Here is a 26,678-nt window from a genome sequence, read left to right as displayed (position 1 = left end):
GTTTCTGCCCCGTACGTGAGTACTGGTAAGACACAGCTGTTATACACTTTTCTCTTGAGGGATAATGGCAACCTGCTGTTCATGATCTGAGAATGCCTGCCAAACGCACCCCAGCCCATTCTTATTCTTCTGATTATTTCCGTCTCATGACCCGGATCCGCCGTCACTACCTGCCCTAAGTAGATGTATTCCCTTACCACTTCCAGTGCCTCGCTACCTATCGTAAACTGCTTTTCTCTTCTGAGACTGTTAAACATTACTTTAGTTTCCTGCAGATTAATTTTTAGACAATTTTTAGACCCACCTTTCTGCTTTGCCTCTCCAGGTCAGTGAGCATGCATTGCAATTGGTCCCGTAAGTTACTAAGCAAGGCAATATCATCTGCGAATCGCAAGTTACTAAGGCATGCTCCATTAACTCTTATCCCCAATTCTTCCCAATCCAGGTCTCTGAATACCTCCTGTAAACACGCTGTGAATAGCATTGGGGAGATCGTATCTCCCTGCCTGACGCCTTTCTTTATTGGGATTTTGTTGCTTTCTTTAAGGAGGACTACGGTGGCTATTGAGCCGCTATAGATATCTTTCAGTATTTGTACATACGGCTCGTCTACACCCTGATTCCATAATGCCTCCATGACTCCAAAGTGCATTGTATAACAGGAGCCGGGGCTCATGACATAAACATGGCGCATCTTTCGGCTCTGTATAGAAGGCAGAGAAGGAATGTTGCTTGCGGACACTAGTCGAGGCAAAAAGGGTGTGTCTACAGTGACAGCAAACCGAACCTACTAGTGGCACGGCAATGCAACATTTCAATTTTTCCTATCTCCTCTAACAATGAACCAATTTGAAAAAATTATTTCTGTAGAACTCTCCCTGGACAGCAGCTTACAACGTCCAGTGTATAATTTTCGTCCCTGTTTTGTTGCTAGGTCCTAAAAAGCAAGACAAAATTGTCGCATTACTTACTATTTCTTGTCCGGTTTCCAGCCTGCTTCCCCTACAAAAAAAGAAGGAATCTGTTACACCAACATGATCAGCGGTAACGTAACCCAGAACCTGAAAGCCACTGCAGTTGAACTGATTTATAACAATACCAGATATAAGGAATTATTGGTTATAGCGACCATATTACTCTGCATTTACGATTTTTCGACCCTGCCTATTGAAAATGCATCCAGATATAACAAACATTTCAAAGCACAATACTGTTACAAAGAATGTTTCATACCAGGTCATGGTGAAAGGAGGGTGCACACAAAGTTCTAAAGCATGGCAGTGCGCCAACCCGACGAAAATATAACTTCCAAGATGAGCAATGGCATGTGGGCCAGTGCTTTCCCGGAGGTTACGGCAGCGGCATTTTTTGCACACTTTTCCGTGCAGCACCACGCGCAATCTTGGAGGCCACAAAGGTGGCACTCTTTTGGTCCGTTCGATTTATCTGCACTACCTGAACTAGTTCATGTAGTGCCACACTCGGCCATTCGTTTTGGCAGTGCAATGTGGCGCCCTCTGAACTACGGCGTTCGTTTTAAACAAGTGCAGGCGTCGTGCAGGGCTAGTTCAGGCAGACCCTGCACCGTGTTGGGAGGTGGTGCCGGTCGTGCACAAGCGCAACAGCCATGGCAGCAGACGACGGCAGCATTTGCGTTGCAATAGACGGCGTGGCAACGAAGCTGACGCCGATCGTCAATGACGATGGGAGCCATGTTTGGCAAGAGAACGGCTATGCGTACAGGACAGAAGGTATGTTTGGGCACAGCTCCATGTTGCATGAGACACGTGGGTGCACGAAGCATTTTGCTTGTAACGTCATACCCGCAAGAAATATTTCGCTGTAGTCAGCGCGCTAATCGCATCATTAACTGCTGCGAGTTAGTTTCTGTATGACAGCTTACCCTTCCTTGGCACACGACTATCTGTAGTAAACTGATACCTATTTGTGTGTATTAGCACTAATACCTCTTTGTGTGTGCTAACGGGGCGCAATATCGGTGCGTAGGTTAGCGTTTAAAGGTAACTTTTTATACTTATATTGATTCCGCATGTGCACTCAATGGTATTCTAGCTATTGGGTGCGGTACGCTTGCGTCTAAACAGTTGTGTTTACGTTGTTGGGATATACTGCTCTTGACAAAAACAAAAATTGTTAGCTTTTGTACGTCCGGCATTGTACAGCCACAGACTAGATTATTATGTTGCACTGAGTAATTTTCTACTTCTTAACCAGGCGGGACAGTTATGTCCGTAGTGTTTGCGGATCAGCAGCCGCCTACCGGCACCCAGTCGCCAGCAGCAGCAGAAACGGCGGCACAGGAGGCACCTGCAGAAGTGGCACGGGGCGTGCCGGAATCAGATACCACTGAACTGTGGTCTGAAAGCAGGACACGGTTCCTGATTTCGGACTACAAGGAAAAGAAGGCTCTTCTTGGGAAAAAAGGGGGCTTCCGGTAAGCTTTTTGTTAGTCTTTGTGGGGTTCTATCATGCTTGGCCAAGCTACTGAGTGATTAGACAAGCTTACTGACCATAATTTTATTAGCGGTTTTCCTCCTTCATTCCCTGGTTATTTTCATATATGCTATGCAATATATAAATATAGCTGCTAATATGCACATTTGTATGTATGTATACAGGTTCGGATGCCTACCGTCAGTGTGAAGCCCACACAGAAAGTTATCGTTTTTACTTGTTTCAAAAAAAAAATAATAAAGCCAGTTGGAGTTCAGCGTGCCCGTCCTGACCCTGTCTATGTGTGTGTCTTTTTTAGCGCTGTCGAAATATTCCTTCATGTGTATGTTTACTCTCATCATGCTGCCAGCACTGGTAGGTTTGGCTCGTCTGTTTAAATAACTGGTATTAACCTGTTAGTAACATCATGATCATCAGAACATGCTGATATGACTACGTTTTGATGAAGCTTCCTTCCCTATGTAATGCCAATTTGGCCATTGAGAGTAATGAAATTTCAGAAACTGTGCTGAACGAGATCATTTTCCTTGCTCCTTGCGAGTCCACCCTAGAGGTCATCACACCAGTGCAGGAGCTTCTAAATGTTCTCAGTGGTCTTCATTGGTCTGCAGACATCTTGAGAAACCCCTGTTGCTGCCTTTTGTTTTGTTAAATGGAAAAATATATTTTTATGCTCTGCATCTTTTCAGGACGAAGAAGGCACTGTGGCAAGCCCTTGCCAATGCAATAAACAAACGCTTTCATTGCAATGTGAGCCCAATTCAGGCCGAAAATAAATGGAAGAGTTTAGAAAGGGCATACAAACGAGCAAAGACGAAGAACAACTCCTCAGGCCATTCGCGCGTCAACTGCAGCCATGAAGAGTAAGTACATTTACTGGAGGTCAAAATCGTAGCAAACTGAACAAGAGGTAGAGGAGAGCTTTGGCCTGATAGCCAACATTTAACAAGTGGACTTGTTTTCACCAAGACAGACAAGTCTACTTCTTGGAATGTTGGTTAGCAGACAGAGGCTCACCAAAAACCCCTTGCTCATTTTGCCTTTTGTGCTGCATCATGAAATGTTCCGAGGTTCTTGCTACTGTGGATTTACTTGAGCTGCCATTCATGAATGTTTTGAACATATTTTTTTAGGGAGCTAGGTGAGGTACTGGAGCGCGAGCATCACATTGCACCCCCATTCCTTTTAGCCCCAGGAAAAGTAATACAGGCTGAAGATTTATGGTAAGACTGCCTGAGCTTAATTATGGAGCAGTTCCAAAAAAATTATGCAGCAGTTCCAAAAAGTGTTTTCAACCTAAAATGCTTGTTCCAGTACACCTTCAGACACAGAGGCCAGTTGCAACGACGAGGCAGGGCCATCGCAACAGCCCCAGGATGATGTACTCCACAAGCGGCGCCGCAGGGACACTTCCATCAACACCCTCCTGGATGTTTTCCAGGAGGCCAAAAAGGATCGGGCCGAGCGCTTTGACAAAAAGATGGCTTTGCTGGAGCGGCTTGTTACAGCAGTTGAGGCTAAAGCTACCCAGGTCAAATAAATTGCCAAAAACATTGATTGCCATGTTGCTTTCTCACCAGTCACTGATATAAGATGACTAAAACATGCTTTACTACAAGCATATGTTTGGCAGTGGTTCTCAAGCCTCATTTAACGATGTGTCTTGCAACACATCCTGCATCAGCCCCCATTTCGGCTATGTAGTAAATCGCACACAGCACCCCAACATGCATTAACCATTTATTGACTTTCTCTATTGGGTCAATAGCTAATGGCATTAACTTTCAGCAACATTCAAATTCAACAACTGTGCATCCACACCTTGTACATAGCTGCAGTGACTATAAGAGTAGTTAGAATAGCTATGAAGGCAGTGTATCAGCCCTGCAGGTACCAGAAATGGATGTGCTATTCAATACACTGTTCTTTGCTGTTGGCACTTGTGCACACATGCCCATGACAAAAAATGCTTGATGTGTACACTCAAATGTATACAGCATCAGCACTGATTCTGAGCAATATTTTCTCGCAAGCTCTCGCTGAAACCTGCCACACCACGGTCAATGAAGATATCGGTGTCTTCATCATTGACAACTTCTTCTTGCACTGGCAGCTGCCGCAGTTCGTCAAAAAAATCCCTCTCTTCGTTGCACAAGTTGTGCAGAACACATGCACCCATGACAGTAAGTACGCACTGTTTGATGCTTGCAGCATCGACGAGATACAGCCGCCTGAAGCGCTGCTTTAGCAATCCGAAAGCATTCTCAACTGCAACTCTTTGCTGCGAATGAACCACGTTGAACTTTTTCTTCCACGACGGGAAAGTAGCCTCGTTGTCTCGGTAAGGCGTCATCAGCCATGGTAGGAGGGGATATGCTGAATCTCCAAGGATATATCCATTGCAGCATTTCAACGCGGCTTCTTCAAAGAAAGGGCTTTCACGCAGCACCCTTGCGTCGTGTGCCGAGCCAGGGAATCCAATAAATACATCCAGGAACTTGTTTCTGTCATTGACAATGCCTTGCAGCACAATTGAAGGCCACTTCTTTCGGTTGTAGTAAGAGTGAGGAGATTCCGTCGGCTTGTTGATCTCGACGTGGCAGCCATCAATACAGCCTACTGTGTTTTGGGGCCCCTTGCCACCGGTTTTTGCAAGGAAGCTCGCCTTGCTGCGCTCCTGCTCCTGCCGGCCAGGCCACGCAATAACCTCCTCACTGACACTGTTGAGGAAATCCAACATTCGCACGACACAGCTGTGTACAGTCGACACGGCAAGGTCGAAGCGGTCAGCCAAAGAGTACATACTGCACTGTCCACCCAAGTAACACAAAACCACCAAGCATGTCTTTTCGGCACTAACCCTTGGACGTCCTCTTCTTGTCGCGCTCGGGAAGAACGGCGACGCCATGTATCCGGTAGCAAGTCTGTCAAACGTCTCGCGCGATAGGCGGAAAAGTCTTTTAAATTCAAAATCAAAGTAGCGACTCACGAGTTCTTCACAGTACTTAGAAATTCTATTGCGTTGCAACCTAGTTAGCTTCAGCGCTAGAATTGTGACAATATCGTCGAAGTCCTCGTCTTCACTGTCCGAGTCCATCAGCTCAATAACTGTTTGAACGATGGCTGCAGACCATGCGCCGCAATCCATAGCGCTTTCCACCATATCAACCAGCCTGTACACCCTTCAAAACACTTTCGCCTAAACGCGGGCAGGCTGGATCAATCCATAAACAAAAGTCGACGTGCAGCTGGCGAAGCGCCAAGACCAGCAGAAGGCCTGCACTACCTGCACTTCAGCATTCGTTTCAGTTTGGCGCTAGTGTCGCGCTATGCCTGCACTGCTGAACTGGCGCTGCATGAGTGTGGCACTTTTTCTGAACTGCGAGGAACTAGTTCACGCAGTGCAAGGTAAATCGAACGGACCTTTTGTGTAGTTCCCCTTGTGGCATCGCATGCACTACGGCTATTTTGAGAATATTGACCAATTTGGACTAACAGCCACCCAAGCGTTGCTATCTTATCATTACTGTCGATATTCATGCAGCCAGGGTTGGTGTGAATATGGCAACTGCGTGCCGCTGCCAAGCAAAGTTGTAGAGTCAACAGTTACTACGCCATTATCGGGAGATCATGGTTCATCAACACTTCGTTTACGTTGTTGCTGATGGCATTCTACCTGCAAAATTTTGTACTTTTTGGCTGAAGCAACATCGAAAACAACTCACGGCACATGTGTGGCTGATGCTGCAGCCGTAAGGGCAAGACCTTTGCAAAATGCCAGTGTACCACAGTAGTTTCCACTTCCAGTCAACTAAAACGCTTTGCTATCATATGCAGAATCAACTCGTGGCACACTGATAGTAAAGTACAGTAGCACCTTGGTAATTCGCACTCGGTTAATTGGGAATCCCAGATAACTTGTATTACATGTGCGGTCCCGAATTTTTACATGCATATTTTACCAGATAATTGGTGCAGCCAGTCAGCCACTTCCCTGTTAATTTGCACACTTGGCCGCGGCTTCCAAGCTATGCAACAGGGGTCGCCAATCTCGGAGGTTTCAACTAAATTAGAATCTACGCAGTTCTTTTAAGAACAGATCTTGAAGGCCGTGCTTTTCCAGCTTTATGGGCCTTGTTTGGTCTTGCCAGTTGGATCTCAGTTGGCAAATGTTGTGTAACCGCTGCATTTGTCTACGCCTGTGCATTTTTCATTGTGAAATGTTTAACCTTGGTGTGCTCAGAAGATGACGAAGTACAAGAGTTTGTCACTGCAAGAAGAGGTTTGTTTGACTGAAGAGGCCAGCAAGTCAATGGCATCAAAAACTGCTCTCGTCGAAAAGCACCATGTTTCCTTGTAAACACTGTGTAACATCGTCAAGAACAAGCAGACAATACTCTATGTGTACAGCAAGACGCACTCGGCAAAGTGTACACGAGTACAGTCGCCGACTGATTTTCTGGACTCCGAAAATTCGGACATGCCCGATTATTCGGTCAGCTTCGCGGCACCGCCATTCTCCCCATAGACCACAATGTATAACAACTTCCGAAAGTTCGGACACCTTGCAACCTCTCGTCTGATTTTTCGGACACTTCTTGAGCCAACTCCATCGAGAGCACCATGCACTGACTCTGACCGGTGCATGGTTCGACTTTTTTGTTTTGAACGGAGCCTCCTTGCTGCCCCACGAAGTGGCGCTACTGGAAATCACCGCTCATCATCATCGTTTCTGCCTGGTTCGATAGAGTGGCTCTACAGCAGTTCCGGTTTCAGCTTAGTAAGCCATGTCAAGACAATCCAGCAGCTGATTTGTTTCTTCATGCACGACGCTGCGAGCAGGCCACGGTTTTCATTTGTGCGACTGGTGTCGGCACAGTGGTGTTTGCTTTGTGTGCTGTGTCGAGGTTTCAGTGATCCAACGCGGCATACGAAAACATCGCGTCAAGTGTCTAATGGCGCTGACAGTGCCCGCGCAGACTGCGCCGGGGAATGCCGGCAAGCGGGTGCCGGGAGGCCTAAGATTTGACCCCTTCCAATGCGCTCCCTACTGACGCAGAAAATGTTCTGCCGAGACCTGCGCAGTGGTTGCATTGCGACTCCGGACACCGTCTCATTTGACAGTTTCACAGGTGCCGACACTGCTGTACTGACATGCGCAGAACTCGACGACGGCGACATCATTCGTCAGGTTTCTGCTGCACCGCCGGACGATGACTCTGAGTCGGAAGATGACGCACCATATACTACACTGCCGTCGCATGCGGAGCATGTACAAGCAGTGACTGTGCTTTCAGCCGCCCATCGTGACTGTACAACCCTCTCCGAGATTCAGGCTTATCTGATTGCGCGTAAACGGAACAGCGTGCTACGGCGCATTCACGATTTCTTCAAGCCTACTGCCGAGCCCGAATAAGTGCGTGGAAATAAAGGATTTCATTTTTTTTTCTTAATCTGCTTTTTCGGACACCTGTTTATTCGGACATTTTCGTAGTCCCCGTGAGGTCCGAATAAACGGTCGGCGACTGTACGCGCTTTTACATACGCCGACATCGAAGCTGCCTTGATTGCTTTGCTGCAGAACCTTTTTTACCTGAGCCTTGGCGAAGCAATTGGCGATCACTTGTGATCCGACCTCTTGATGCAGCAAGCATTTCCGACGCAGCAAGCATTTGGATTGCTTGGTAGATATCCACTTTCGTCGGCCATTCAAGGCGGATGTCCAGGAGCATCTTTTGTATCAATCGACGGCGGTAACAGCATTTAAAGCTGTTAATAACCCCTTTTTCTAACGGTTGTATGAGAGAAGTTCAGCTAGGTGGCAAATACTGCAGCTCGACGTTCGAAAGCTGTAGGAATTCCCCATGGTGCGCGGAGCAGTTGTCAAGCAGCAAACAAATGCTGCGGCCTTGTCGTTTGACATCTTGGTTGAGCTCCTTCAGCCAGTCGGAAAAAATTGCCCGCGACATCCATGCTTTGGAGTTTGCCACATATTTTACTGGGATCCGCCTTGCTCCTTTAAAACATCTGGGCCGGGCATTGCGGCCAATAACCAATGGGATTCGCTTGTCGCTGCCATCAGTGTTGGCGCAAAGCAAAACCGTTACACGGAGTTTGCTTTCCACCGTGGCAGTCTTCTCCCTTTAGTGACAACGTGCGGCTCGGTAACATTTGATAAAACAGGGCCGTCTCATCAGCATTATAAATGTCGGCAGCTTCATAGCGGCTGAAAATGCCGGGAAGCTTCTCGGCCACCCACGAGGCAGCAGCATCGCTGTCTGCGGAGGCAGACTCACCAGATATCACCTTTCCGACGACACCGTGCCGGCTTTTAAATCCTTGTAGCCAGCTGTTACTCGCTTTGAAGTCGTCGTGGCCTAGGATGCAAGCAAAATCTATGGCGTTCTGCTGCAAAATCGCGCCCCTTATGGGCATGTTTTGTGCTTGTCCGTCCAAAAACCATGCAAACACGCCGTTGCCCCCCCAGTGTATGTCGACGTCTTCATTCTTTTCTTCTTGGCACTTGTGCCCGACTATCGCAGTGCGGATGCTTTGTTCTGCAGCAAGAATGGTTGACAGGGAGCTGGCTGGTATATTGAAGCGGACAGTGACATCCTTTTTTTTTTCGCCGGCGGTAACAGCATTCGAAATCGAGAGCTTATCTTCAAGTGACAAAACCTTGCGTTTCCTCATAGCGGAACTCATCGCAACGAACCGACACCGTAAACACACACCTGCACACGCACGTCAACACGCTGACGAAGAAGGCTTACCATAAATGCGCCGCAAGACACCACAAAAGAATTTGTCGTAGTAGTGCCACCTAGTGTCAAGCTACAAAATGAAAGCCCAGATGTTGTCACGCTTGCCACGGAGCAGCGCTAGCGGTGCTCAACATCATCATCATCACCGAGGTTTGCTTGTTTGCTGCGATTGCAAGCGTTCTGCTTGCAGTCTACTTTACCTTTTAATATAAAAAGTTACTTAAACAATATTCATTAAAATTGCGCACTGCGCGGTCGAATTTTGGACAGAACATTACAAGATACAGCTCGATGATCTGCGCCACGAATTCGTTACATCAAGGTCAACCGCCGCAACGTGTTCGTTACATGGAGGTCGCCTATACATGGGCTTCAATGGGGGATGCGTTGGGGAATTGAAAAATTTCGTAAAATCCAGGAATTCGTTACATAGAGGTTCGTTACATAGAGGTTCAACTGTATTTCAGCACAGCGAGCGTCGCGGGTGGTTGCTGGTGGGGGAGAGAGAAACGAACGATGAGACGAGGCAGGGTAGAAAGCTGCGCCGGAGCAAACCGGTTGAGCGGTGTCAAGCGCTCCTCATGCAGATAGACGGGGCGAGGAAAGAGACCCGCGGCACTTTTCTTTCGTCCGCCATTCTGTGCCGTACTTCGCGAGGGTCGTCGTATAACGCAGGTCAGGCGTAAAATTGCGTCAGATAACCGGGGTTTTCAATGCATTGCTTCTATGGGGACTTCGCCGGGACTGCGCTAATCCGTCATAAAAACCGGGTCGTCGCAAAACCAGGGGATGTATAACCGGGGTTCCACTGTAGTATACAGCTTAAGCTAGAAAAGCATAACTTCAAAACTCGGGAGAAAGTAAATGAAGCATATGCTTACGGAGGCCTGGAATGCTCTCGAGAGGGATCTCTCTGACGCCCTCCTTGAAGCAGGGCACACCAGGGTACACTTTCTGCATGTGTTCCTGCTGTTTCTCGATGAACTTCTTCACTATCTACAGCACACAAAAAGGAGGAGACAAATAAAAATGTTGATAAACAAGGGCCACAGGGAAAGCATCAAACCATTCAAGCACAATTCTTATGGCAGAACTTCAGTTACCTTCACTAGTTTCCTAGACTTACACTAAATTTTTTGCAAAAGAAACATAGCGTAGAAACACACACTGAGTTATCTAGCACCATTTAATGCTCGCCACATAGCCCGAGATCATGCTGAACAGTCTCTCTCTGACCTTTGAAGATTGCACCTCCTGTTGAGTCCCCTCTCTTCCAATGAAACAAAATAATACAGATAATCGCCCACTAAATTATTCCCTTACAGCTTTACTGCAAAGGTGGTTACAACATAGTCGCGATTAGATAAGGCTAGTAGTACACTACTTCAATGAAATGAAGCATAGATACATGCCTACCTGCTATGCCTTCACAACAGTGCAATATTAACATCAGAAATTAGGACAATGTGAGCCACAAAATCATGAGATTATGTTATATTTCCTAGACGTGCCTCTGAAGTTGAGCGTGAAACATACCATATGTATTTGTTTACAACTTCCAGACTGCCAATTCTGGGCAGCACAGAAAAGACATGAATAAATTCAACATACTGTTCACTTCATCTTAATTAAATTAAATGCACATTAGAAGAAATGATGTCAACTGGTATTCATTCAGCCATGACCGGACATACAGAATTGGTCCAAATGATGTGACCTTGAAATAGAACATTTTTAACGTATAATGACAAAGTTGGCGACAATAAAATGTGGTCAAAATATAATGAAGGTGTACTTAGATATCATTTAAAAGAGGACAGCTGTGCAAGCATTTTAAAGGCAGCACTAGTTCAGGAAGAACATTACTTACCTCCTTCTGCTTGCGGATAACGTGGCTGAAGGCTGTGTAGGATATGCGCTCATCCAGCTCGCAACCCATAAGAGTGGCCCCCTCATAGTCCTTGATGTACCCCGTGTACACAGATTTGGGCAGCTTGATGTCCTTGGAGAAACCCTGAGGATACAGAGAGCAAGGACACATGCTGACAAATTCCAAACGCTGTCTTTTCACAGTCAGTGTAGTCATGCTACAAAGAACAAATTGCCATCTTGGAATGCTTGGGCATAACAATAACGACCAAGCAACCTTCTGTGGAAGAAAAAAAAAAGAATTGCACAATTCGGTATTGCATTTTTTCAGCATTATTCTTAAAAATTTGGCATACTTTATCTAGTTTCAGTCAACTTTTCTATTTTTCTCTCATATATTATCCTGTTGGTATAAACATCATCAAGCAACAGTGAAATAGGGAAGCCTGAGCCTTATTAAACCTGACGTGTTGCAGCACCTTCTTCTTTCCTCTTTGTCATCAGCAAAAATGCATGCATCCCCATCAGTCAAGCGTACTAGAAAACAAGTTTACCCCCTCCCCCCATCAATCGGTCAAGCATACTAGAAAACATGTTTATCACCCCAAGTGAAACTCTCTCTCCATTCCCCTCCCCCTATTACAGTGTAACCCTTTTGATACATTTCTCACTGCTACGTTTTCCCAGCAGCTATGTTGCATTTTTTGCAATCCTGACATAAAGCCCATTGACCCTTATGTACTACATTCAGATTTGATATGTTGCCATTCTGTAATGTTCTCTCATCTTAAGTTGGGTTTGAACACAGCAATCACGTAAATTTGGGGGTACTGTGGCAAATTCGCTCCCGTACATTGCTACGAAGATGATAAATGTATACTCAGGGTTAAGCCTGTCAATTCTCGCCCATGGTCCTGCCCCCAAGTGATGGAAGTACGCGATCATCAGTCCCTATAAGCATGCCTCGACACGATTATGGTTTCTGCCTGTTTCCTAAAGTCAGCTTTGCCGCTATACAGTCATTTTATGCGGTGACACATGTTAAGAGTGAAAAGAGGCCGCTGTCACTGAACATAATACGGGTCCCTTAAACTGTACTGGTGGCTGGTCACAGCTATTTGTGACATTGCTGTGCTGATTTGGGGCCTTCGCCACTGTTAACATTTTCTCAGCTCTTACAGTAGTTTTCAACGGTCCCTTGAAGAACGTGTCAATGGGGTTCTACTGTATTAAGAGCTCCTAAAATGATGCACCATACATTGTTCAATCGAGGAAGGAGCCTAGCTGGTTCCAGCAAACTGGATTTAATAAAAGCCACCTTTCGAGTGGAGACGTTCCCTTCTTAATTAGCCCTACCATACAAATAATTCTGTCAAAATGTTTACAAAGCGACTTGTTCTAACTTTCCTGGCAAAAAATTAATATGAATGCTCCTTGTTGGGGACTCGGTGCTGACGCCCGTTATTGCAAATGGGTCGCAAGCCCCAAGGGTAGCGTTGGCCTGGCGGCCTGGGGCACTAGAAGCATCCGAAGGTCCCGGCAAAGCATGAGTAGACTGGTAACAGAACAACTTGTTTATTCTAACATCGAAAAAGAGCGGCCGGTCAGGTCGACCGAAGTGGAGAGACGGGAGAGCACGTAACTCAACAGAACAAATCGGAGCCTCTCTCCTGGCGTCCGGGGGCAGCTGCTCTTATACTCTCGGCGTCGCGGGCCAGAAGGAAGGTCACGGGATGAGCCCACGCGACGGCGGAGCACGGAGCCCACGCGACGGCGGAGCACGGAGCCCACGCGACGGCGGAGCATGAGCCCACGCGACGGCGGAGCACGGTCGAGCCGAGAGACATGTTGAGCCGAGTGTAGTGACGCATCGCCAACCCGCCGACGGACAGACCTCCTGGGTCCTCACTTGGGGAGCTCCGCTCCCCGGCTGCCGCGCTTTGACAAGCGTGGGCACACACACACACACGCACACACGAAGACACGTGGCACTGAAACAAGCCTGGACACGCTTGGCGGGGAGGCGTTGCGGTGGCGTCGAACGGGCCAAAATGTCCGCCGCTTTGAACGAAGCCCCGGCGTCCGTTGCATCCGCGCCGGCATTACCGCGCGTTGTAGGCGAAACGTAACATCCTGTTCATTTTTCATGCTCGTGTTTATAGCACAAGTCTTCTTGTCTAAATGTTGGCTCCAGGACAATGCTTCCCTTGTTTGTCCACAAGTGATTAATTAAATTCTGGGGTTTTACGTGCCAAAACTTGGATCTGATTACGAAGCATGCCGTAGTGGGGGGCTCCGGATTAATTTTGACCGCCTGGGGTTTTTAACATGCACCCAAACCACGATACACACGAGCGCTTTTGCATTCCGCTCCCATCGAAATGCGACCGTAGTGGCTGGATGCAAACAGGCAAACTCGAGATTCATGGACACTGGGCTACTGCGGGAGGGTCACTGTTGATCAATTCAAGTTGCTATCTTCCTGTGACCCATTCAACTTGTTTGGTAATACAGTTAGCTGTGTTTTCAAGCTATATAACGTTGATGTGCACTTTTGATAATATAAGCGACATTCAGGTGCTTTGTGTACTGCCATTGATAGTTTAATCATAAAATTTTAAGCCTTTTGTTCCATGAAAAAAAAATGACAAACACATTGTAATAATGTGCTGCTTCAAGACAAATGTACACAATGTTCACATTTCAAGGAGAATTTTCTTGCACAAGCATAAATTTTATAACAGCAAGAATGGAGCAACCTTATTGAAAAAAAAAAAAGAGAAAGCCTAGCACTCTGTCAATCAGACGTTAATATTGTACAAAATAGCAGAAATTGATTCACAATTTACCTTACACCTTTACATTTATGATAGGAGGGCACATAGTACTAATTATGAATGGCCTCAAAACAGACAATAATCTATTTCACAGGATGTGCATTACAGCCCTCTTGTGACTGTGGATAAACACATGGGTAATAAGCCATTCTACGAATGTGATCTTTCTGCAAACTGCCAAACTCACTATAATCGGAGAGCACGAATTGTAGAAATAAGCCAGAATGCATGCTAGCATGCAATCTATCCCGCGTTATCATACATAATCTTTATTGTACTGCCGAATTTACCTGACTGTAACACATCCCCAAATCTAACAGTCATCCAAATTTAGGGAGCTAAATTATGGAAATAAAGGTGCACCTGAATGTGAAATGCCCAGATTATATTAAGAGAAAAATATAGCATGCCCGCCATGTTCACAATAAGAAAAAACAAGACTCGCAGAATTTACCTCCACAGAAGGGAACTATTCTTTTTTTTTAATGCGCTTCCATTATAAAAGCAGTGCTTTATCATAGCCATTTGCCCTTCATTCACCCCAGATATCAAGCAAACAGGGGCAGTATTCCTAAAGATACTACTATTACTTTCAAGAGATTTTAAATGACTGCATCGGAAAAGCTGAAGTACGCAGCCGACAGCATTCCTGGTGCTGTGCACAGATAGCAAGCTTGGCACGGTGATAGAAACGCTGGCAGCCTTATATGCGGACATATCCAGTGCCGAGTCACGAAAATCTCGCAAAAGTGATAGCACCTCCGAAGGCGACTGACTGAGAATACCATTCCAGATCGTATTCGAGCACAATATGAAGCCACAGCATGACCCACAGCAACCTTCATAAAAACATGCTTCATCACCATCCTGTGGTGGTGATCACGCTGCGTCAGAGAGCTCCCACAGTAGGCCGCTACCGATGCTGCAAACGTGGTTTTGCTTTTATATTCGTTCGTAACACACAGCCAATTTTCAGACCTATTTTCTCAGTAAATTGTACACGTTAGATTTGGGTAAGCACAGTACAGTTAAAATTCAACCCCAATGAAACCCTATTTTACAGAGTTCCCAACCTAACGAAGAAACTTCCATTCCCCGGCAAGTACCCATAAAGTTCTATGTTGTCATCAACCCGAATTAACAAAACTAGCTTGCATTAAGCTTTAACGAAGCTTTTCCAGAAATAAATGAGTAAGAAAAGCTCTGATTTCCTTTTAATTTTGACACAGATGGTTCTTTTTTTTTTGTTAGCAAGCACACTAACGCTATCGCGTTAAAAAATGTAGCCACCCTGGTCACGGCCCTGGCTTTATTTTGATGAGGCTGCACACCACAACCATGCACGAAACAATGGACTCAGCAGTCACTAGCGTTCTTACGTACCAGATGGAGCTAGAGGCGGCGGTAGTTGGGTCATCCCCGCAAACTTTTTACACGCGCATGCGTGGATTAGCAGCAAACACAATGCTACGGTACCTCTCGGGTGTCACTATGTACGTGACGAATTTAGATATTGAAGGACCTTTTTAAAAAATGCCTTACTCGATTTTCCGAACTTCCCGATTTAACGAAATAATTCGAGCGTGGTCATCGCTTCGTTAAACTGAGTTACAACTCTACTTGCACTTTGGAGTTTCCTAAACCAATATCCACAATGGCTTGCAAACAAACCTGCTTCTTGAAATAGCCGATGGCAAACTCATCTGCAAACGTCAAGAAGTGGAGGATGTTCTGCTTGACGTGGTAATCCTTGAGGTGGTTCATCAGGTGTGTTCCATAACCCTATACATGAAAGAAAGGGTGACACACAAATGTAAAATGTCTGCCGTCTAAAAACAGCCATAAGCGAAGGCCTTATCCATTGCTTCGCATGAAAAGGCAGTGCTACTTCCCAGCAAAACATGCTGAAGTGTCCACAGAAGCATACGTCGCACAGCACATGTAATGTGTCTTAAAGACATGGTAAGTTACTGTGGTGCAGCACACCTATAAAAAGAAAAGCTTGAACCTTTTTTCTTGTTTTGTGATTACTATGGCAGAGACCCCGAGTATTGTACGTTTAGAATGGCATGAAGCAAATGTAAATGACAGTACAGATCAAGCACACACAAACACCTCTTCCATTCTGTTCTCTCATTTATGAATGTCGCCTTTCTGCCATTTCAAAATAACATTTCTGTCCTTCTAGGCCCTTGGTTATGCTTCCTATATACAAGGTAACAAGGCATTTTCTATACAATGCCCTTCTATACAATGCTCTGCCTGAATGACATCGGCAAATATGACAACAACTTTCCCATATTTGTTAATGACCACTTGAAACCACAAAATAAGGCACTCTTTTCCAAAGCACTGGTGCTAAAAAAGCCAACAACTGGAAGCACTTGTGGACGGATAATTGTCAGATTAAGGCTAGAACGACAAATGAAAGCCATGTTTGTCGCATTGCTGATGAGTCTGACCTTTCCGTTTTCAACTGCCTGTATTCTGACTCTTAAATGTCATTACCATTCACCATGCATTCTTACCTGTCAACATCTGCACTGAATAAATTCATGTCGCGCGACTACCATTCAATTATTCAATTCAATGCTAGAAGTCTCCGCAAGCATTTTGATGATTTTCAGCACCTGTTTTCAACACTTCACACCTTTTCAATAATATGTGTGTCTGAAACCTGGCTTAGTAATGATGACAAGGACCTACTCTGCTTTAACTCGTACACTTCTGAGTATTCTCACAGAGAGACGAGTAATCACGGCGGTTCAGCTATATTTGTCTAATCTAACATTCTATATAAACGACAGCCTGACTTGTGTGAATCTGTGTTTGTTGAATTTGATTCCCTCGTCTTCAGTATAGGCAACAAGAACTTTGTTTGGCTGCATTTATCGCTCACCTTCTTCTTTAGTTACTGACTTCTGTAGTGCACTTGATCAAACCATGGAAAAAATATCCTGCGCTAATTGTAACGCAATAATCATGGGCGATATCAACATTAACCTCATAGATACCAATTCATCTAATTCTTCTAGTTATTCAAGCATCTTCCATAGTTTTGGATATGAATGTTTAATTTCTCTCTCTACTCGTCCTAACATTGCTGATGGCACCTTAATTGATCACGCATTATTGAACTTAACAGATACACCTGATGCTGGCATTGTTCCCACCAATATTACCGATCCCTATCCTATCGTTCTAGGCCTGCGCAATCACGCAGCCTTATCTAACACGTCATTCTACAGAGTTGTACTTGACAAAGAGATGTTCCTTGCTAGCGTAACTAAAACTGACTGATTGGAAGTTGTATCATCTAATGAACCTCAAAAAGCTTTTTCGCAGTTTTTAACCACACTTTCATCGCATTTCAACTCCCACTCTCATAAAATAAAATGCAGAAAAAGGTATCATCACCACAAAATTCATGGCTTACAGATAGCCTTCTGAAAGCAATGCGGTCTAGTGAAAATTTGTATAAAGAAACAAAGAAGCAACCTTTCAATACTAAACTACTTGCCCATTACAAAAAAATTTCTAACTCTCTTTCTGCACAGCTGAGAAGTGCGAAGAGAAATTATAATGAAAAAAAAATCCTAGAATGTGGTAATAACACTAGGAACAAGTGGGAAATAGTTAACACCTTTTTAAACCGTAACTCTCAGAATGTCATTTCGAGAATCATTCACAATGACATGGAATACATTAATCCGCTTGATATCACAAATGCCTTTTGTGATGCTTTCTTCAATAACACTTCTGATTCTGCTTCATGCTGTAACATGTCCTTTAAATGCTTACCTCATTCATCTTTTCTTTTTCCAACAACACATGATGAAGTAATTTTAGTAATTAGAACCCTTAAAGCCACTAGTGCTGGTCTAGATAATATTAACGCTTACCACATTAAAATGATCGCGCAACATATCGCTGATGTCCTCTCAGCTACCATTAACCTGATTTTTAAAACCGGTGTTTTTTCACGTGAACTCAAACACGGACAAATCATTCCCGTTTTCAAAAAAGGTGATCGCACGCTTACACAGAATTATAGACCCATTTGCGTTCTTCCATGTTTTAATAAAGTTATCGAAAAACTTATTGAAAAGCGTCTAACAAAATAATTAGATAAATTTAGTATTCTTTCCCCTTTTCAGTTTGGCTTTCGTTCTGGCTGTTCAACTAACCTAGCACTTATATCTCTTACTGATTATCTCAAAAAAGCAATTGATGAAGGTAAATTTGCAGCCACGATATTCGTTGACCTATCCAAGGCCTTCGACAGAATTAATCACACAATTCTTTGTGCTAAACTTGAAGCCATTGGAATAACTGGTCCGCCTCTACTTCTAATCCGCAGTTACTTACAAGATAGAAAACAGGCCGTTAACATTTCTATGTACTACTCTAAAGAAACTACTACTAACATTGGTGTACCACAGGGGTCCATATTAGGTCCTCTACTTTTCCTAACTTACAATAATGATCTGCCTACTTGCCTCTCCTCATCTAAGTGTATTCTGTACGCTGACGATACTACCATATTTAGTTCTAACAATTGTATATCAACGCTAACATGTGAGCTAAACGAAGATTTCGTGAAAATTTCCACATGGTGGGAACTTAACAAGCTGCAAATTAACCATAGTAAGACCCATTTTGTCGTCTTTGCCTCACATCAGCGATCACCTGAGCTCCTTCAGTCTATTTCCATCGACAATCACCTAATCACTGCAGTTGATCATTGTACCTATTTAGGTGTGGAATTTGATCGCCATTTTAATTGCACGTTCACATAGCTAATGTGAAAAATAAAATGTCATACGAAATACGCGTTTTAATCACAGCACGGTCATATTTCTCATTTTCTACTCTCACGTCACTTTATTATGCTTTTGTTCATTCTCATGTTAACTATAACATTTAATCACGGGGAAAAACTTATAACATTCACCTAACTTCGTTGCAAGTCATTCAGAATCGAGCTATACGACTAATAACATTTTCACCTCGTAGCATTAGCGTAAATCAGCTGTTACATGCACATAATACCTTGAATGTGATTGACCTTGTTAAATATAACCTGGCCATATTTATTTTCAGGGCATTAAACAATAATATTCCAGTAACCATCATGCCAAAGGCATCCCTTACTAATATAAATAATACTAGATTTGCAGGAAATATGAACTTCATTTTACCCTTCATTCGTACCAACTATGGTAAGCAGTCATTACAATTTTCAGCTTTATCTCTGTGGAACACATTACCATTCCCTTTAAAATTGTTCAAAGCTCACAGATTTCATACAGAACTTAAGCATTTTCTTTTAGTTTCCTCCGACTTTCCCATTTGAGTATAGTATGAGTTGTATTATTAACTTTAACATTGTTTCTCTATTTGTCTCCCGAATTTTTTTTTTTTACTTTTTTTTCTTCTTAAGCTATTTTTTTAGTTTCTTTTGTTGACTAATCCGAAGCATTGTTATTGTTTAATACATTCACCTGCTGCTTTTCTGTTCATTTATGCCTTGTCTCCTAAAACGTTTAGTAAATTTTATATGTTGCCATTGTTATTTGTATTATTAAATCTAGTCATCATGCACAGGAGGTCCCATTTGAGTTTCTAACTACGGGACCTCCTTCTGTATATACTTATGCTGTAATTATCCCCATTTTTGATATGAATAAAACTGATTCTGATTCTGGATGCTCCTTATTTATTTCTTAAAACGAGAATAGTCAGCCCCATATCATTTTCAGCGTCATATTAATTTAAAACAGAAGTTTCAATGATGCTCTCGGCTTAGAGAGTTCGACAGTGATAGGCACCTGAATAAACAAAGCAGTGATGAAACACATAAATGCACATCACAGAAATTTGTGCACTACCTGCAAGTGGTCCATTTTTTAACCAATGGCATATTATATTGTTCCTGTTCACATGCACCATGCAGTTGCTGTGAGTGAATTCCGAAAGAATACCTTGACTTGTTCATTGGAGGTGACAGCACAGAAGACGATTTCCGTGAAGCCTTGCCCCGGAAACATTCGAAAACAAATACCTCCAATGACTCGGCCTTCCTTCACCAAAGCAAGCGTGCGATGCTTCCTAGTGAAAACAGAGATGATCAGTGTTTTGGCAAGCAGGTTTCCAAACTTCATGTTCATGATAACTAATATTCAAAATTCAGTCATTGCACAGATCATATTTTTAACACCTCTGTTATCAAGCTAGGGCGACACCAGAACATGATGTCACCAGAGCGAAACATGACGCTCGCATTGTGCTACCTGCAGCAGGGAACAGCGGCGCATTTGGGTTATTGTCCATTATTAACGTGTTCACTGCAACATGGGTCACCAGTGGGTCAAGACAGTTATTCCCACTGTGCATGTGCGGAAAAGTGCAGTTATTCCCACTGAGCGGAAAAATTCGCGAAATCTTAAGAAGCTTTTCACAATGGAAATGAGAAAGAAATTTGTGTCAGTGATACATCTTTATGTTTAACAGACAAGGAATGTGCTTACCTATCGAGTAGGTAAAATATGATTATTCAAAAATTGACATTCATACACAGGTCTTGGGAGGAGTAGAAGTTGCATATGCATCGGCTGTTTTCACACGGTAATGTATCTTCAAGGTGTTATCTATGCACATGTCTTCGGAGGAGCTGAAGATACACATGCGTCGGAGGTTATGTGTGGCAATGTAAATTTCAATAAAGTACAGTTGAAAGTCCAGCGTCCGTCCATGTCTAACGCCTTTTCCTTGTGTGCGCGTCCTTTGTGTTTTGCTGGTACCCCCTTTTTTCAAATTTAGCCTACCAGTGGGCCACAACACACAGGAATCGAGACTTCAAAAAGTGGTGCCGCGGTGGACGTGTTAAAAGTGTGCAGTACACTTTGAATGGCACTATGCCACAAGCACTGTGAATCAGATAGGTGATGATGCTTATCGAAATAAGCTGGCGGTGATAACTGCGAATGCGACTTGCAACAACCCGTGAGAGATTTCCTCTTACTGGAAAAGAAAATCGAGTGCGTGCTGGCATTTTCACGTAATGTGGGAGGGCTAGTACTACAGGGAAGCTTCTGTGGCTTGTGCCTACTGCTCTCGATCGCACTTGCCTCACTCCTTTTCTTGTTCACATGGTATCTAGCGGCCGGAAAACGTATGATGCGATCGCACTTTAGCAATGTACTAAACAGTGCTGCTGAAAGATCTTGTTTTCCAGGAACACATTAAATGGTAAATAAAAAATCATAACTGTATTAGATAATTTTTTGTGTTCTTGATCACGAATGTTGGCACTGAACAATTGCATGAATTGTGATCGTATTAACGAGCTTCTACTGATATCCTTCACATGATCATTATTTATGTATGCTTATTGTATTCAGTCGAACCTGTCTATGACGAACTTGATAGTTCCGTAAAAAGTGGTCATTATATCAGCAGTTCGTTATATATTGACTCTCCCTTAAAAACACTACAAAATTAGACGCACTGAAGCTTGCAGTAGCAGTTACAATTTAGGACCACTTTGGTCCTAAAACCAGATTTTTAGTGTCATTTTTGTGGCCAGCGCTTTATCACACCTCACTGCAAACTTCCATTCGAAATGTCCATATAAAGAATGAAATGCGGTGTCATGTAGCTCTTTTATAATGTTGCCCAGTTTCAATCACCTGTCATTTCAAAACTGCAAGTGCAGCCACCATTTTTTATTCAGAAGCTTGTGACATAGTTTACTACTAAGGGGACAAATCTGCATTCTGCACACTAGAGTGAAGCTTTCTAGTTGGCTGGAAGCTTAAACTTCGAAAACTACTGCAGCATGCCGCCATTCTGCAGTTCCAGGCGTTATGGTCTTGACACCACAGCTGCGCATCAGCCACACAAGAGCTGTAAAATTACGTGATCTGTGTCGCTTCAGGAGAACGAAAAATGCGATGTTCAAAAGGTAAAGCGTCACCGAGAACCATTTTCAGCAATCGGCAATGGGTAAATGAAGCGCTGCCGAACTAGGACCTGATAATGGCATAGTAACCGCTGACCCGTTATGAAATTGCATGGCTGCAGCATTCTCACCAACTCGAGTCGCGTCAACAGGAACGCTTGAGCGGCCGTTCCCATGATGGAAAGACATAGATGGTCGTCCCAAATCATTGAAATAGGCGTAATGCACATGGTGTCGCGTGGACAATTGCACAGAAATGAAAGTGATGCCCTGGTGTCATCTCATATCGCACCGGCGCACGCCCCGCTCCTTGCTGTTTATGTGGTATGCGGCACCCCTCCACCTTGGAGGCATGCCTTGAAGATGCGTGACCATGTGTGACCTTCTTCGCGGCTTCTGAAATCCGCGCGAGGCAGCCGCTTGCTCATCTCGAAGGGCGTATTATTGTCGCGGTTGGACTGGAGCAGGGCGTGCGCTGCCATGCACCCAGAGTTTGGTTGCACTTCCATGCTTTGGCACTTGCGTGTACCCTCTTTTTACCATGACCGGGTTCAAAGCGTTTGTTGTAGCAGTACATCAATTTAGAAAATGTTCGCTATATCTGGAAGCAGTTTCCACAGGGAAGGCGAGAAAAATGTAAATGCACTGAAACGTGGTTGTTATAATTGACAGATCTTTACACGTGGGATCGTTATAAGTGGGTTCAACTGTATATTTTATTATTAGTGGTTGACTTAAAATCAGTGAACACAAACAGAACATGTTACCTCATAAAAACTAGCACCACACTTTTGCAGTGGAGGTGCCAATCATTCTACACTTCCACCATACTATAAGTTACAAAAGCTGCTTTTGCAGTAAGTGATATTAGTATAGAAAACTTGTACATAACATTTATCTATCACTTTAGCTTGCCTTAGTATTCTTCTTTTATGGTTGGCTAAACAACACTAGACTGTGTGAGTCTCAATAAGAAAACAGCAGTGTTAGAAGGCTTCCTTACGGGTCGAAGACGAGCCTGGTGATGTACTCCTTGGGCATCCTTGGCAGCTGGTGAGAGAAGACATTCTGCAGCCCCACCAGCCATACCAGGGACTGCTGATCCACCCGCCGGCTCAGTGAGTTGGCCACCAAGTGGAACTCAATTACCCCACGCCGCTCTTCAGCCCGCGCTGCTTCGTCTCGTGCTGCCAGCTCTGAGAATGCATTGTTCTGCACATAACACATTCACAAGGGTAAGGCTTCATACTACAGAGCAACATGAAGGGGAGTTCAAACTTGGTGCACTCCTGTTGCACCACCTCAGGTGCCAACGGACGACCAAGGAAACGTGATGGTTCAGAACTAGGACATTGGGGGCACATCTGAGGGGCAGTACGGAACGGGCAAAAATGACAACGGTATGACTGATGCAGGGCTTAGAGGCTCTTTTTTTTCTTTTTTCTTTTTGCTGCATTCTCACTAAGCTGAGTTACGGTATGGTGTATTTCCTTCCTTGACTTTCCTGGATAATTCCAGCACTTACAACAAACAAGGAGGAGGGTGCTGATCAGAAGAAATGCTGGAATTATCCAATAATGTCAAGTACCTATCTAGGCCAACTTTCTGAATTAAGTTCCCTTCCTTTTTTTCTGGATGTTGTGTCATGGCTGCACTGAGTTATATGGTCCTTGCTTTCCAATTGGCTCAGTGAAGCTTATTTGGATGACACTAAAAGCTATGTAAGTCATGTATGCTGACTCCGAGTGTGCCTCTTATGAGCACAAGCCTAGCTTAAGTTAGCTTGTGAACTCTATGTCAGTCCAAGCTAAAAAGCTAGAGCAGAAGGGAGATCAGGGTGCTTGAAGATGAGGCACACAAGTGAAAGTGCTTGTGTTGTATGTATGTTCTGCTCATGCCTGCTACAGTTAAACTTCCATATAACGAAGTCAGTAAAATCGGCAATTTGGTTAGCTATATTAAAATTTCTTTATATTGAAATTCGACATTTTATGCCACAACTACAGACACCAATGGATATTTCTACACAAAAGGGGCCACAAAATTTTTTGAATTATCAGGCAATCAGAAAAAATTTCATTTTGTTGAATGTGATAACCAGCGACGAAAGCCACAGTTTCATGTCATGTTGACGATATCTTCACATCGGCGGAACAAAGCAAAGCCAGCCCCGCTTTTACATACACTCCGCTCTTGCGGCTGAGTGTCATCCACACTGGGAAAACACTACCATGAAAAGTCCAGACAGCAGGGAATGAATGCTTTGTCACTCTTGCTTCAACGTGTCCTTGAAACTCGAAGATTACACAACCTTTAGTACTAACCGCGCGGAAAGACAACGCATATGATGGCACGTCCACTCTTTGCGCATGCCACAATTTACCTCTAAAACAGGGCGTACGAGCTGCATATGCGCTCAGCCGCGCTGACAGCCATGCACAGGCATGGCCACACCAGAAAAGGAGATGTATGCCAACTTGCTTCCCGCTCTCCCCCTTCCTCCTTTGCGGGCGCTTGATCGTGTTATCACCAGCTCACTATGCTTCCCCTCCCTTTCCCCTTGCTCGCAAGGGAAGACGGCACTCGTCAAGCCACCATCCTTCTTGGCTCACCCTCGCACACTTTCACTCACACCCAAAGCATACAGTGTGCAGAGTGCGATAAGATCTTATCGCGCTTGGGTTTTATACGGAACATGACGCTGCTCCACAGCTCTGCTTTGGCAGTCCCTCTTCGTCACGCGACGCATCATTTGAGAGGTGCATTCACAAGCAGTCGCTTGTACTTCAACTTACGCAACTATTCGACCATCTGCGTCCACTGAAGTTTCCATTTATTGTCTCGGTATTTCTTCGCTGCGGCAGCGAAATTTCACTATATTGAAATCATGTATAAACACACTTCATTATATTAAAGTTCAACATACATGCTGTTCTATGGATAAGAAGTTGTAAAATGTTGAATACGTCGTTGTATCGAGACTTTGATTTTATTCAAGTTATGTAGAAGTTTAACTGTACGTGTAAGGCAGGAGTGGACACATGCCTTTAATAGCGCTGCTGTGTCATTTGGATGTACAGCCTTTGTCAAAAATACTCAGGCTGACGCGCCCATACCCGGAGCGAGAATAGGGCAGCTCTGGCGCACTCAAATCACTGACATGCACTTAGGCCGAGATTACTGAGATTGAGGAGGTAGCCATTCATGCCACTGTGAGCCTGCAGGTGAGGGAGTCGCACTGCCCGCTGAGTAGTAAGTATGCCGTTTGCTTTATTATTTTCTCTTACGCTTCTCAGCTCACCAATGCCACTTGTCTCAGCACCTGGTCAAAAGACTGTCACTGTACTGGCGCTGCCGCATGAGCTCGACAAGCGTCCTACTGCTTGCACTTTGAGCAGAGAAGCCACAGAGCAATCTCTTTTTAAAGCAATAGCTGGCCCGATGAAAACAAAGGCAGGGATGACCAAAAACGCCAATGAGGAGTACGCAAGGACAACACTGATGACGGTGCAATGGGCCAAGTTTCAGATCATCAGAAAAATCAAGAGGTGGAAGCACCCCATAACAGCTACTGCTGTAAATAAGGTAAGCTTTGTGGCTTCACAGCTTCAGGTGTAATCAGCGAAACATTTGTAGCTGTCATGTGGCAGTGCAACATTCTTTCAACAAGGTGCTGTGACAAGCAACATCGGACAGCTGAGAAGCGTAAGAGATATAAAGCATACGGTGCAGTGACTGCCTCTTCACCCTCAGTTATCTAAGCCTAAACGTGCACCAGCGATTGTAGTGCCTCGGCACGGCACGGGAACACCAGTCTGCCTATATTTTAACAAAGGGTGTACATACACATTTCTTTCTCTGCTCCTCACTCTTTATCACTGCTGAAGTTTCTCTTTCACTCTCCCCACCGCATAGTGGCAGGCTAATGCACACCAGTTTGGGTGGCCATTCCCCTCTTCTCTATGAATCAAGTCTCTCTTTCTAGAGACAGTGAACTCGGACAGGTGGAATGCTTGACAAGCTAATGTTGCCTCTTGCGAATTACAGTGTAAAGAGCTCCAGATAGTACTGCTGAGAAAGGACAACATAAGCCTTTATGTTTGTGGTTCCTCGAGCTCACAACATGTGGGACATTCCTTAGCTGTTATTTACTCCAATGGAATCTTCCCAAGAAAAATGAAGAGCGACCAATAATCTAAGTATTGTTTTATAATTGGGTTTGCCTTAGCATGTGAAAGTGAGCAACTGTTTCGAACATAACATCCAAAGCTTTTGGGTTAGTCTGAGCTCTATCATGGACACTAAATTATAATTCAATGCCTCATATTAGCTTTTCAATACACTCAATCTTTCCTCGATATTTAATTAATAACACAAACGACATACTGCCTGTGAAACATTGCATCAATCTGATAAGTCAGATGACGAATTCAATGTCTTTCATTGAAGTTGCAAACTAGTACAAGCAGTGTAACTCCATGATGACAGGGAAAAGCCTACGTCAGCTTTTAAATATGAAAGGCACAGAAAACACAAACATACAAGTATACAAGTTAAAAGCTTTAACACAAATGTATCCTACTTATGGTGGTGTTCGCCCATTAAAATGTGTACAGTCAATAAGAAACAGTGTGGGATATGCTAAAAATGCTTATGAAAACCAGGTACAAACGGTGAGGCTTACCTCCGGGCCGACCATTTCTTTTGGATCAGTGATAGTGGCAATCAACTGGGTGAGCACCTCCTCTGGAATGTCCCCTACAAAAAATG

The 26,678-nt window shown here is 44.2% G+C and overlaps 3 protein-coding genes across 3 annotated transcripts in view; 1 reads left to right on the top strand and 2 right to left on the bottom strand.

Moving 5' to 3' along the window:
* Positions 1 to 26,678, bottom strand: part of Gcn5 (Gcn5 acetyltransferase) — a 54,896-nt gene that overhangs the window by 13,099 nt on the left and 15,119 nt on the right. The window contains exons 11-17 of the mRNA XM_050189631.3: positions 26,593 to 26,666; positions 22,912 to 23,120; positions 19,930 to 20,056; positions 15,617 to 15,727; positions 11,110 to 11,253; positions 10,121 to 10,235; positions 972 to 1,002 (exon numbers count right to left, since the gene is read on the bottom strand). Of these exons, the coding sequence (XP_050045588.1) occupies positions 972 to 1,002; positions 10,121 to 10,235; positions 11,110 to 11,253; positions 15,617 to 15,727; positions 19,930 to 20,056; positions 22,912 to 23,120; positions 26,593 to 26,666 (811 nt within the window). The remainder of the gene's footprint in view (positions 1 to 971; positions 1,003 to 10,120; positions 10,236 to 11,109; positions 11,254 to 15,616; positions 15,728 to 19,929; positions 20,057 to 22,911; positions 23,121 to 26,592; positions 26,667 to 26,678) is intronic.
* LOC126542529 (uncharacterized) lies at positions 1,009 to 4,032 on the top strand. Its single transcript, XM_055077313.2, has 5 exons — positions 1,009 to 1,751; positions 2,236 to 2,455; positions 3,165 to 3,338; positions 3,609 to 3,698; positions 3,790 to 4,032. Exons 1-5 carry the CDS (start codon positions 1,628 to 1,630, stop codon positions 4,013 to 4,015), a joined length of 834 nt encoding a protein of 277 aa, XP_054933288.1. The 5' UTR covers positions 1,009 to 1,627; the 3' UTR covers positions 4,016 to 4,032.
* LOC129387767 (uncharacterized) lies at positions 4,200 to 5,796 on the bottom strand. Its single transcript, XM_055077312.2, has one exon. It carries the CDS (start codon positions 5,636 to 5,638, stop codon positions 4,475 to 4,477), a length of 1,164 nt encoding a protein of 387 aa, XP_054933287.1. The 5' UTR covers positions 5,639 to 5,796; the 3' UTR covers positions 4,200 to 4,474.

Source organism: Dermacentor andersoni, chromosome 2 (assembly GCF_023375885.2).
Source record: "Dermacentor andersoni chromosome 2, qqDerAnde1_hic_scaffold, whole genome shotgun sequence".
Lineage (NCBI taxonomy): Eukaryota > Metazoa > Arthropoda > Arachnida > Ixodida > Ixodidae > Dermacentor > Dermacentor andersoni.
This window is presented reverse-complemented; position numbering and strand designations above follow the sequence as displayed.